At 42.1% G+C, this 14,300-nt stretch overlaps 1 protein-coding gene across 1 annotated transcript in view; it reads left to right on the top strand.

The window, feature by feature from the left end:
* Positions 1–5,830: 5,830 nt before the first annotated feature.
* The window catches only part of LOC306924053 (leucine-rich repeat-containing G-protein coupled receptor 5-like), a gene marked incomplete at its 5' end in the record, with an annotated part of 38,407 nt that continues 29,937 nt past the window's right edge, over positions 5,831–14,300 (top strand). Inside the window, 4 exons of the mRNA XM_079502394.1 lie at positions 5,831–5,907; positions 11,641–11,712; positions 13,339–13,410; positions 13,847–13,918. Of these exons, the coding sequence (XP_079358520.1) occupies positions 5,831–5,907; positions 11,641–11,712; positions 13,339–13,410; positions 13,847–13,918 (293 nt within the window). The remainder of the gene's footprint in view (positions 5,908–11,640; positions 11,713–13,338; positions 13,411–13,846; positions 13,919–14,300) is intronic.

Raw genomic sequence — 14,300 nt, 5'->3', positions numbered from 1 at the left:
ATTTTTCAAAAATAGCAGACCTACAAGCTCGTAGCGCGCCACTCGGTGGCGCGCTATGAGCTTGTAGATCTGCTATTTTTCAATAGCTAAAGTATAACATAATGCTTAGTTAAAACACCAAAAGGGGTTCCCGCCCAGAATGTTTTTTTTTTTGGGAGCATAGCATAGCCGCATGCTGATTCCACATTCCCCCGCATTTATTTCTAAATGATTGTGTCTGAGGTGGAATTAATATCACCCTCATGATGAATGAGAAAAGAAAAGCATGTTTTCTGGGTTTAGTCCATTCAGAGAAAATAGACATTGAGAAAGCAAGGGCAGGAAGATGAAAACAAAAGCATAGACCATATGCCAACATTGCCACTGCCGACGGGACTGTGCTTGAGGCAGTCGAGGACTTCAAATATCTCGGTGCCTGGACTGCTTCAACGGAGGGCACTTGCCTCCTGGAATGCCCTGCATGGAACGAGGAGAGAGTGGAAATCAGTCAGACATGGGAGAAGACCTCAAGAGGTGGCTGTTCGTACTAGCTACAGCTATAGCCAGACTCAGTACTGCTGTATGGGGCGCATATGAGGCCATTTCAAATAAGATTATTTTGGGGGTCATGCGGCCTGAAAAGAGTGAGACCCACTGCTCTACGGGGACCTATACCATGGGTCAAAGAGAGAAGGATGAGACTGGAAGGGCAGTGAATCAGGCAAACTGATACTGTGGGAGTCAACGCCAGGGCAAAGCCTATAGAGCGTCGCAGTCCCGCCCCCTTTCATGACGACGCCAGGCCCAGGAAATAATTCCCAATGCATTTTTCCCATAGACATTTCAAAAAGTATTTATTTAAAGACCTTATAAGCGTTGTACAAAGCCTACTCGAGTTGTGACAAATCATGACAACAAACACAATATTTTGGACCAAACAAATAATTACAAAGAATAAAAACATTCTAATTCTAATTATTTGTTTGGCCCAAAACATTGTGTTTGTTGTCATGATGTGTCACAACTCGAGTTGGCTTTGTCCGCTGCGTAAACGTCTTTAAATAAATACTTTTTGAAAAGTCTATGAGGAAAATGAACGGGGAATTATTTTCCGGGTCTCTCGAGGGGGCGGGACTGCGACGCCCTTTAAGGCAAGAAGCGCACCACGTACGTAGAATGGATACACTGCGGCGCGACAGCTTTAGCAAACGACTGCAGAGCTCAAGGCCCTGATGTTAGATAGGAGGGTGGAGGAGAGCAGCGATTCAGTGAGTCCCAAGCTGACGTTGGCTAGACCGCACTCCCGCATCACTACACAAGTGGGGGAGGCGGTGGCTCAGGGGTAGAGAGTGGCTGGCAGAGCAGATGAAAACCGTGAGGTTCCCAGTTCGATCCCGGGCTCCCCCAGAGTTAGTGTCGAAGTGTCCTTCCTTGAGCAAGACTCTGTCTGGCCTGGGCCATGGCTCAATGGTCCAGGCAACCTTGGCTGGTAATCCAATCTGGCAGTGTGCCGCGAGTTCGACTCCCGATCCCGACGGCCTTCACTGCATGTCTTCCACCCATCTCTCTCCCCATTTCCTGTCAGCCTACCGTCTGTCCCGCCATAAAAAATATAAAATAAAGGCAAAAGCCACAAAAAAAACATAAAAAAAATAAAAAAGACTGTCTGAACGCCTAATTGCTCCCGATGTGCAGGTCGGCTCCTTGCACGGTTTCCTCCGCCATCGGTGTGTGAATGGGTGAATTTGCACTGCACAATCTATGTAAAGCGCCTTGAATAAATGATGCTTGTAGATCTGCTATTTTTCAATAGCTAAATTATAACATAATGTTTAAAACACCAAAAGGGGTTCCCGCCCAAAATGGGTTAACTGTCCTGTTGCGCAGATCACGCAAACCTCAGCAAAAAGAAAAGGACAATATCGATGGCCTCCAACTGTAGATTGTACTGTGTGTACTCACTGTACTGTGCTGTATAGAAAGAGGATTAGAGTGTGACCGTCCGCCACCATCCCTGGGAGTACAGTTCAAGTGATGAAGCCTGTGGTTGAATGTTTGGGAGAGAGAGTAACATTAGTGGTAACATGGTTGCGAGGGACAAGTCATTATTGGGTTATATTATTTTGTTTTACTTTGTTGTTTGATGTTTTCTTATGTGCACACACACACACACACACACACACGCACCATAGGCACGCATGCACGCACACACACAGGTGCACGCACGCACGCACGCACAAAATGACAATGAAAGTGACAACAAAAAGAAGAAAAACGTGTGATGGTATACTTCATCACTGCCATACAATTTTAACTTTGAACATAACATGCAGATTTTGTACATTGTTCTCTGTCTTTGTTAGATCGTAAGTGATCATATTAACATTGTAATCCCTAATTCAAACGTGAAGTGGACCACTGGTGGTAACCACTGGGTAACTATTACTATCCACTATTACTATTTGACTAACGTCAAATTCAAGGAAAAGAGGTCACTGTTTAACCCATTTAGGCCCGACCCCAAAATAAAAAAAAAGTCTTCTGAAAGAATATATATTCAAAGCTTTGTGTCGCATTTTCACGATTTTTCAAAAATAGCAGACCTACAAGCTCGTAGCGCACCACTCGGTGGCGCGCTATGAGCTTGTAGATCTGCTATTTTTCAATAGCTAAAGTATAACATAATGCTTAGTTAAAACACCAAAAGGGGTTCCCGCCCAGAATGGGTTTAAAACATTTAATCTTTTTTTAAACATTTAAAAACGCTGTTTTTTCCTTTATTTTTTGACGATGGGTTCTCAGATTGCACATTACATAACAGGTCTCAATAGCCCCATGAGAAGGAAAGGAGGAGGAAGGGGGTCAAAGGTTTGAGTACCTGTGCTGGGAGACTGTTCTGCCAATGTGCTGCATCCTGTGAAGGAAAATACATTGAAATAAATACGACCAGTGATGGGGAAAAGTACTTGTTTTATTTAACTTAACCAGCAATCAGAATTTACTTGGGTAAAAGTACAAAAGTAGGCCTATTGGTATAAAAAAATTTACCCCCCCCTCCCCCACATCCCCCCCCCCCCCCCACCCCCCCCCAAATAAAAGAAGATCTACAAGCTCATAATGTGTCGCATCACGACACATTGTGATCTAGTAGATCGGCTATTTTGAAATGGCCGAAATGTAGGGCTGAAGTGGCCCTATACGTTTTGTAATAATAATAATAATAATAATCAAAATCTACAAAGTAACTAGTAGGCCTAACTAAAGTTTACAAATAAAGTTTACGAATCTCTCTGAGATGTGGAGTATAGGAAAAGTATTGAAAATTATACTCCAGTAAAGTAAAAGTACCACAAAATTGTACAGTACTTAAGTACAGCCCAGGCAAGGCTGTCCTTCAGGGCGTACAGGGGTCCTTCTAATAGGCCCATAGGACATGACTGTCTGGCCCCCTTGTCCACATTTCCTTCCTCTCCTTGACCTGGTGGTGGGAACTATTGTTACATATCGACAGCTAATAATTTTAACACTATAGACCGGGGCTGGACTGGGACAAAAATTCGGCCCGGTCATTTTCGCGCAAATTTGGCCCAGACCAGCCCACCACAACCAGCGCACAGATAGCAGTAACTATACCGTCCGCTCCGTCGAGGCACACACAAAGCCCTAATACCACCACTTTTACAGAACATAAATGATACAAACCAACAGACAACTACACAACCCTTTGTTGCTCTCACAAGAATGATGCTTATTGGCCTGCCTGCCTGTCCAAAAAAAAAAAAAAAAACATTTATTATTATTATTTTTTTTTTTAATCATATCATAACTTGAGCGGCCCCCTACGGTTGCGGCCCACCGGGAATATGCCCGGTACGTCCTATGGCCAATCCACCCCTGCTATAGACTCTCCTTGACCTGGTGGTGGGAACTATTGTTACATATCGACAGCTAATATACTTTTGTACAAATAGCTCAAAACAGCTTAAGTTCTCTTGTAGCCAAACTAGACATTGGTCAGGGGCCAGGGGGGGAGGGCCTATGGATAACTAACTGACCTACATTTGAGTGGGGATCTAAATACTTTTTGTATTGTTAAACTGTGTTAATTAAGTTACCTTACCCAATGAATATAGTATAGCGTATAGCATATATGTGTAGTTTATATGTATAGTGTCATTATATAGATATGTTCTAGTTATAGTTTATATGTATAGGGTCATTATATAGATATGTTCTAGTCACGTTCTTAGCTTACGCATGTTTCGCGATAAATGCATTTTTACATATGTGATGTATTCCCATGCTTTTTGTTCTTGCTTATTGTAAGTCGCTCTGGACTAAGAGCGTCTGCTAAATGCCTAAATTGAAATTGAAATTGAATGAATATTTGTCAAATGGATGATAGCTCATTTTCAAACCAAACCAAAAGCGACATTTTCTTCTCTCACGTTACTGAGGCCATAGATATAATATAGATGTCTATGACTGGGGCCCTATAGCTAACCTGACTCCGCCAGATGGGGCAGCAGAGAGTACACTGGGTTCCCCCCCCCCCCAAGTGGCAGCGGTGGCCGAACGGATAGCGGCGCGGTCTTGATACCGGAAGGTTCCTAGTTCGAATCAGCCGTCCGACACGTTAAAACATTACCACCGCTGAAGTGCCCTTGAACAAGGCATTGAACCACTACGATGAAATGTGTTCTATGAGCAGGGCCTGGCTGGAAACAAGTTCTTGAGCTTAGCCCAGATACCCTGGGTAAATATAGATTTCATTTCATTTCATTTCATTTCGGTGTACTCTCTGCTGCCCCATCTGGCGGAGTCAGGTTACCCTATAGCACCAGAGGTTAAGAGTTCACATGTCAATCATGTAGCCTCGGAAACCCAGATGTTTTATACATGTGAATGAAGTTGTAGTGACAAATATGTCCACTGGGTGTCGATACAGATCAACGGCAGTTTAGTTGTATTGTATTAGCCTAGCATATAGTCTCTACATTACAGTTCAAGGAAAGTATAGGCCTACAGGTCAATACAAAATATGCTAAGAGGATAAAACCAGAAAAAGCATTAGGACTTGTTTACATCAGGGTCCTCCATTTTCAATTCATCACAAAATTGATGTTCAAGTTGACCAAACCACTTTTGGCCCTTTTGGGTCCCTTAAGTAAGTTCTCCCAACTAAGTAAACTGTCTAAACTAAAAGCAATTTGACAACATGTAGGCTACTGAAATCTCGGACAGGACAGTGTGTAATGTGTTAAATAAAAAATGTTTAACCTACCGGTTAGTGCCGAATATACCGATACAAAATGCAACATTTTGTGTCCAATGCAAAATGTGCAACGCCAGATCAGATGAACCTGAGGGTTATTGCACCATAAGCCCAGCAGATGGCAGCAAGGGACAGCACTCCATTTCAATTCAGCAGGTTGCTAAGTATGGGAGCCCCATGGCTCTGGGGAGCCCCGCCACCACCAAGAGCCACTTGTCACTAACAAAGTCACAACATCTGTCAAGTGTCTCTCAGTGACGAACGCACTCGCACGTGCTTTGTCCAGGCTGCGACTGTCTCTCATATGACACGATGACTGCCTGCTAGAATGCAGCGGTCTGTCGCGGCTGAATCTGCATATTAAAGGATATATAGTTGGACTTGGACAAGAGACAGACAGTGTAACTTTTTCTAGCGATACTATTAATAATGCATCCTCTCATCGCTGTGCTAGTCTTGCTGTTTGTGAATAGTCGTGGACGTGCATCCGAAACCGAACCTCCGAGTACTGCTGCCGACTGCCCGTCCTCCTCGGTCTCATCATCCCGGTGCACATGCGACCGAGACGGGTCGATGATGCGTTGGCGTGTGGACTGCGTGGACGCGGGACTGGATGGCATCCCCTCGAACCTCAGCGTCTACACCTCCTACCTGTGAGTATGAAGAAAACAACACAGCCTGCAGCTGAGTTTCCCTGCATCCATACATCACTGATGTGTTTAAGTTTAAGTTGTATCTGACTGTTTTGTGACCAGTTTGGACTTCCGCGGTCCAGTTTGTGCAACATGGATTGATTGATTGATTGATTGATTCTGATTAGCTGTATTAACAGTTTGCAGAAAAACGCACAGGAAAGTACAGTTCAACTTCAATACCAGGTCTGATAGGAGCATTGATTGGGGTCATTCATTCATATAGAGATATTTAATGACACAAATATCTGAGGCTAATATTATGGTGCATGGTCAAAGATACCCTTACTTGGCTACCTAGCTAGTGTGAAGTGTGTGTGTGTGTGTGTGTGCCTAAAATATAGTAATTATAATTAATACTAATTCATGATTAGCTATTATTAATTATAGCATTATTGAACTTAGCCTACCCCCTGCAATAGGCCTATACCATTTTGTTGATACATTTTCAATCTGATATATCCTTCTCTTTCAATTAAAACAAAATGTGGTAATATTGCTTTATTTGAATCTTAAATAATCTTAAAATGACTTTTAGGCTAGCTACAGGATAAGTAACAAAGAGAGGTAGTCAAGGCAAAATTAAACGTGATACTGAACAGGTGCTAAGTTCACTTCACATAAGGATAGTCTGGGCACCTCAATGTGAAATTGTGGACAAATTTCAAAACGATCTAAAAACAGTTACATATTGTGGGGGTCTGTATGCTCACCAAGGTTTTAAAACGACTCAAGGGTACCAATGTGGTCAATTGTAATGTTGTTTGCAGGTCATTCCATGTATCAGGGCCACAGAAGCTAAAAGCAGATCTACCAAGTTCAGAGTTAACCTTGAATTAGAGTTACCTTGAAATTGGGGTAATGACTTGATCGGGTGTGGTACTAGGGTTCAGAGTCCCTGCACTTCAGAAAAGATGAGATGTATTTATGACAATCTCCAAGCATGGCTTTATACAAGAACAGGTCCCAATGTAGTTGTCGTCTCTCTGTCAGGGAGGACCATCCAACCTTGTTATATAAGATACAATGGTGAGTACCATTAGCTATCACCCGTAATAAATCTAATCGATGAGTGATAAACAGAGTCTAGGGATTTAAGAGTGGATGCTGCTGCATGTCTATAGAGTATGTCTCCATAATCCAAGACAGACAGGAACACTGCCTCAACTACCCTCTTTCTGCTAATGACAGGAAAACTGGCTTTATTTCTAAAAACAAATAATAATAATAATAATAATAATAATAATAAAAAAATATATATAATACAAAAAAAAAAAAAAAAAAAAAAAAACCCAAAGAGAATTACAGATCCGACCGATTCGGTATGAATGGGCTCATCGATTCATGAGGGACTTACAAGGCTCTAGTAGTATGACGCTATGGGGTTCTGAGCTGTGTTCTGTTTGTAATCAGTGTACTGTGGCCTGCTGCAGCAGAGTAGGTGGGCTGAACATGATAGTAGCCTGGCTTGCTTTACTTCATGACACCTCGCTAATCTGTATGGCAGGAGGCAGTGAAATGTTAAACCATTCCGTACGGGAACCAGGTTTGGTGTTTTAAGCATTGAAAAATAGCAGATCTACAAGCTCATAGTGCGGCACTCGGTGTCGCGCTATGAGCTTGTAGATCTGCTATTTTTGGAAAAATCGTGGAAAATGTCAGAAGCGAACGTTTTAATCTCAAATCTTTGTTTCTGGGGAGGTCCCTGGAACTACATTATTTTGAGATTGGGGTCCGGGGGCCAATTACATATAATTCTGGGGTCTCCTTGACCTGAAATAGTTTGAGAACCACTGACACAGAAAACTGTCAGGATTTAGAAGACATTTTGTAGAATCGTCCTCAGGTTTAAGTGGGTTAAGGACCCTTGAATGTAACACCAGCTCTTTGATCAACTCCACACCACCACAACCTTCTTCACTGCTCGCCACACGTTATCATCAAACTCAGATTAGTGGAGCAAATACGCCCCCCTCCCCCTCCCCATACACTACACTTTACATATAATCTTCAACAATGAGTACCCTTACCCTTACATACCCTTTAGTCCAGTGTTGATTTCGTCGACTAATGCTATGACAAAAAAAAATTGTCGACTACCTTTTTTCACTGACGAAAACTAAATGGAAACTATAAGCTTTGATGACTAAAATTAAGACTACGTAAATTGACAATTTTGTCACCAATCAGTCAAAAACTAGACTAACATGTTAGGAAGTGACTAGTGGACAAGACATCCAGTATAAGTCATTTTACACTTGGTTGCATGCTGAAAATATCAGATCTACTGAGCTTGTAGATCGGCTATTTTCAGCAAGTGTAATTAAAATCAGTCATTACGACGGCATTAAGGCCCGCCAAAATACATTTTAGTCGACTAAATCAACTGTAGATTTAGTCGACCAACACTAAAACATTCCAGGCGACTACAATGTGACTAAAACTAAATGAAAACTATTCAAATCAACACTGCTTGAGTCTGCCTGTATGACATTTACACGTAGAGACCACGGTAATAATTTAACCACTTGAACCCCAGCATCCCTAGTGGAACGGAAAATAGCCGATCTACAAGCTCACAATGTGACAAACAACAAATAAAAACTAGACTAAAATGTTATGAAGTGACTATCAAGAGGTCCAGTGTAAGTCATTTTACACTTGGTTGCATGCTCAAAATAGCAGATCTATTAAATAGCAGCTTGTAGATCGTCTATTTTTGCGGGAAGAGATTTGGTGTAGCTAGTGGAAGAAAAGAAAACAGCGTACCAAGTACAACCCAGCGGTAGAGTTCTCAACGGGCGTGGAAATCAAGGCCCGTGCCGGGTTCTCGAGGGTGACAAACGTATGTGTGAGTACCAGGACACTAGTATAGACGATTTGTGAAAAAAAAATAAGTTTAGACCTATACCTAAAATTAGAATGAAGACAACTAGCTCCATTCTAACTGCATTTGGGGGAAATGTAGAACAGATTCACTTGGAACTCCCTCTTTTAGGATAGGCGTTTTTTTTGCCTTATGTGGTGAGTCACTTCATGGATCAATTTCATGACTTTTGCAGTAAAAGTACATCTCGGGACAATCCAATTCATGAAGGGGACATCCTAAAGATGTGAAAAAAACCATGTCCCATTTTGTTATACCTCAAAAACTAAGCCTCTTTTAGAGGGTTTGTTCCTGCACTATAAGAGGGCATCTATGAAAAACGTCAAGGTCAACATATATGTTGGGACAGGATTATAGGCTGATTCATGTGTTTTGGTCTGGATTTCTCCTTTCAGGCTATAACTAGGCTAAGTTTGAACTTAGTGTGTGAGGTGGTACTTTACTAAGTATAGAGGGTTTAACCCATTTAGGCCTGACAGTTATCTGAAATACTATATGTTTCTTTATCAGTGGTACTCAATATTTCATGTCAAGGACCCCAAAACTTATATGTAATTGGCCGCCTACCCCCATCTGAAAATACGTAGTTCCAGGGACCTCCCAGATGCAAAGATTTGAGTAAAAAACGTTCGCTCTGAAATAATATATATTCAAAGATTTGAGGCACATTTTCACGATTTTTCTAAAATAGCAGACATACAAGCTCGTAGTGCGGCACTCGGTGCCGCGCTACGAGCTTGTAGATCTGCTATTTTTCAATAGCTAAAGCATAACATAATGCTTAAAACATGGGGTTCCCGTCCTGAGTGGATTAATCTAGTTGTATCACTCATCATGCCCTCTGCAGCTGCAACCATGCTGGACTGATGACACACTGACAATTTTCATTTCGTTTCACTTCATCATTCACCCTGAACATATTTTTTAATGGGGCGTGGCTGTCCATTCTAGGGTCTGGAGCCAGGCTATACAACCCTGCATGCACGTTGCCGTGTTATTTATTATGTGTATTGGATGGACCGTATAATGGTAATCCTTCGTGCGTCATCCCCGCGGCACGTTCCAGTGAAATCCTGCTGTCCTCGTGTACGCGGTGCCATGTGTGCCAGTAAAACGCTGTCAAAAGTCGTCAATATATCACTGCAGCGGAGGTCGGCCCAGGCACATTTTCCCTTATAGGACTTTCATTGTACTTTTGACGATTAGAGATCTGCTTCTTATTTATCTGAGGCAGAGTGTAATGTGTTAAATATCCACATCTGTTGTTTTGTTGCGCAGAAACAGAGTCGCGTTTTACCCGTTATACTGCCCTCCATGTGCTCTCTCTCTCTCTCTCTCTCTCTCTCTCTCTCTCTGCCGGAAACCAAAAGTAATTGTCCGTGTGTTCTTATTTGCTTCAACTCAACCATAAGGCCTGTTTTTGATACCGTTCACCCTGTCCCCCCCCGTCTACATTAAGACCTGAGACCAGATTCTTACAAAATGTCTTCAAAATCCTGACAGTTTTCTGAAAAACGTATATCAGTGGTGCTCAAACCTTTTCATGTCAAGGACGGACCCCGCCAGAATTATCTGTATTATTTTGGCCGCGGACTCCCCATCTGAAAATATGTTTTCTAGGGACCCCCCCCCCATGAAGCAAATATTTGAGTTAAAACCGTGCGCTGTGAAAGAATATATATTCAAAGATTTTTCAAAAATAGCAGATCTACAAGCTCACAATTCAATTGCTAAAGTATAAAATAATGGTTAAATGAATGTGGTTAAACCCTAAAGTAACACAGATGCGTTCTAGGTCTTAATGGGTTAACAACTTGGACCCTATAGTATCCCTTATATTTTTGTCAAAGAGATTTGTTGCAAAAGGAGCAGACCTAATATAGAGCCCTGGGGGACACCAGTCAATTAAGTAGGCCTATGTACAGTATAGGGCTTAAGTGGTTAAGAACACAACGTTTAAAATTTGGGAGCATCAATTTGCAACAGTGCTGCACAGTAAATCCTCAGTATTAATGCACCCTGAGAGCCTGAGAGGGTACATTTTTAACCCAAATGACAGGTCCATTTGGAGACGTTTTTCACTCTCAAGGACTTTGAAGAAAAAAGTCCCAACGCATGACATTTGTGTGCCAGCATAATGGCTTGTACTGTACATGCAATTTGGATGAAGGAACATAACATTTAGCTTCTGATCCTTCTTGCTTTTAACCCATTCTGACCTGAGATCAGATTCTAAAAATGTCTTCTACATCCTGACAGTTTTCTGAAAAAGCTATGTTTCTATGTCAGTCGTTCTTCGATTTTTCAAAAATAGCAGACCTACAAGCTCGTAGCGCGCCACTCGGTGGCGCGCTATGAGCTTGTAGATCTGCTATTTTTCAATAGCTAAAGCATATCATAATGCTAACACCAAAAGGGGTTCCCGCCCAAAATGGGTTGTTAACACCAGTTACACTACTTTTAGAGCTAGACATCCTACTGCAAACCATATAAACTTGAGCAGACTCTGAACAGGTGCTCTACTATACAGTATTGTATCTACAGTACTGTAAAACCAACGCATGATGTTTGTGTATAGGAGAGCAGCTTGCCAAAAGGAGTTTATAATCCTGCTAGTGAGTCTTTCAAATGAGTCTATGTATCAAATATCAGTGCATAGCATTGATATATGTTACCTTATCACTGTGTATACCATGCCAGTACGGTTCTTTTATGCAGTTTTTAAACAAGAAATCCCGTCGAAAAATAGCAGCGAGACTTCACAGTTGTGGATGTGTGCATCTGTCTGTCTGTCTGTCCTCACATAGAGATCTGAGTATGAACAACATCGACCCGCTGCCTAGCCGAGCCTTCTCCAACCTCCACCTCCTCCAGGAACTGTAAGTGTGTGTGTGTGTGTGTGTGTGTGCGTGCGTGCGTGCGTGCGTGCGTGCGTGCGTGTTTGTCCGTCTTGTCCAGGCGTCAAGAGGAATAATGATTTTACACTGGAAATGTCTTTGAACATGGACCAGTAACCCATACTGTATACTACATATTTGTTGGTATCTCAACAATACTGTCACGGTGGCTTCACTCCGACCTTGTACTTTGTTTGTCGATTCGCCTCAATGGTAAATTGTCATTGCATGGGTGGCGCTGCTCACGGATACTTTGATAGGGATGGTTACAGTACATCCACCACGGCGGCCAAGCAGACCCTGCTATCTTGATCACAGGGACAATGTCTCTGATCACGCTGACGTTTCTCCATGACATCTAAACAATAGATTTACAAAAGGGATCCAGAGTGTGATCCTAACCAACACAAACATTCTTCTCGTGAGTTCGTCAATGACCACCAATTTACATTCTTAACTTTATTAAAAGTCCCCCTCGGGCCCCCCTAAACACTCCATGAAAGCCAAAATGCATCAGATCCTCCTGCCACATTTTGGCCCCTAGAAAACATCTGACAGGCTCCAAATAGGAACGGAGCGGTCCACTGCGCCAAGCGGAGACGAAAGCAGGGGATTAATTTAGCCTGGCAGCTTGTAAATACAAGGCCAGGGGAAAAAATAAAACAAAGTACAAGAGCAGACTAACAACACGGAGGGATAGATTTAGTTCAATAGATGAACTAACAGATTGGGGATGGAGCCAGAAGCACTAAACATGCTAAAAGACGTTAGACATTAGCCATCCGGCCTGTGTTTTTCATGCGTGTGTCTGCTAGTTTAATTCAGGTCAGGATATTGAAATCTGGCTTATAGAACGTACTGGGAAGCAGGTTATAAGTTATAAAGGCATGGGGCCAACTTGTAATTGCGCCGCAGTTGGCTGTCAGCTGTCGAGCGGCGAGATTAATTTGGTGGGCGACGTTCAGAAACAACTCAGTCGACTCTCGTGAAGGAGCAGATGTGTTTATACAATCAAGAGGGGTGGTTTCGTACGGTAGCGGCATTGCCAAACACACAGAAACCACTCACACTAGGGTTGTAGTTCTGTGTCGCGTCCAGTCGCGTGTCCATGGTGTTTCCATTTTTACTTTCATTCAAATCTCTTAACCCATTTTGGGCGGGAACGCCTTTTGGTTTTTTAAACATTATGTTATAATTTAGCTATTGAAAAATAGCAGATCTACAAGCTCGTAGCGCGCCACCGAGTGGCGCGCTACGAGCTGGTAGGTCTGCTATTTTAGAAAAATCGTGAAAATGTGCCTGAAATCTTTGAATATATGTTCTTTCAGAGTGAGTTTTTAACTCAAGTCTTTGCTACTGAGAGGGTTCCTGGAACTACATATTTTCAGATGGGGGTCAGCGGCCAATGTCATATATATTTGGGGTTCCTTGACATGAATATGTTTGACATAGAAACATGTTTTTTTCAGAAAAGACATTTATTTTAATTTCGACGTCAGGTCTAAATGGGTTAGTGGCCATGGTGTTTCCATTTTTACTTTCGTTCAAATCTGTTAATTCTCTTTAACCCCTTGTTGTCCCCCCCCCCCCCCCCCCCCTTACCTATAGCCACCTGGCAGGAAACAGCCTGACCGACATCCCCAAAGATGCTTTCGCGGGACTTCGGAATCTGAAAGTGCTGTATGTATGACACATATTTAAATACTGATATTTAAAACCCATTTTGGGGCGGGAACCCCTTTTGGTGTTAGCATTATGTTATGCTTTAGCTATTGAAAAATAGCAGATCTACAAGCTCGTAGCGCGCCACTACGAGCTTGTAGGTCTGCTATTTTTGAAAAATCGAAGAACGACTGACATAGAAATAGCTTTTTCAGAAAACTGTCATTTTCAAACAGACATTTTTAGAATCTGATCTCAGGTCAAAATGGGATTTTACCAATCACGTATTTGGGTAAAATAACATTTTTTTCATAATGGTTTATCCAAAAGCAATACATTTGAACTCAATAGGTGTGTCCTAAAAACAACAAAAAAGTGTATACGGTATACTTTCACTGTAATTCAGTGACTTTATGTTCTGTGAATTTGACTGCCTTAATTTCTTCTCCTACAGAAAGCTCCAGAACAACCTCCTCTCTCGCGTTCCTTCTGAAGCCCTGCAGAACCTGAGGAACCTGCAGTCTCTGTGAGTAACAGCCGACCTCAGCGAAACATAGAAACCAGTGTTGATTTCGTCGACTAATACTATCCCATGTTGACCTGAGATCAGATTCTAAAAAATGTCTTCTACATCCTGACAGTTTTCTGAAAAAGCTATGTTTCTATGTCAGTGGTTCTTCGATTTTTCAAAAATAGCAGATCTACAAGCTCGTAAGCGCGCCACTCGGTGGCGCGCTATGACCTTGTAGATCTGCTATTTTTCAATAGCTAAAGCATAAGATAATGCTAACACCAAAAGGGGTTCCCGCCCCAAAATGGGTTAAATATCAGCACCAAAATTTAGCTAACACTAAATGGAAACTAAATGAAAACTATAAGCTATGATGACTAAAACTAAGACTAAATAT

The sequence above is a fragment of the Electrona antarctica genome (assembly GCF_951216825.1).
Source record: "Electrona antarctica genome assembly, chromosome: 5".
Taxonomy (NCBI): Eukaryota; Metazoa; Chordata; class Actinopteri; order Myctophiformes; family Myctophidae; genus Electrona; species Electrona antarctica.
This window is presented reverse-complemented; position numbering and strand designations above follow the sequence as displayed.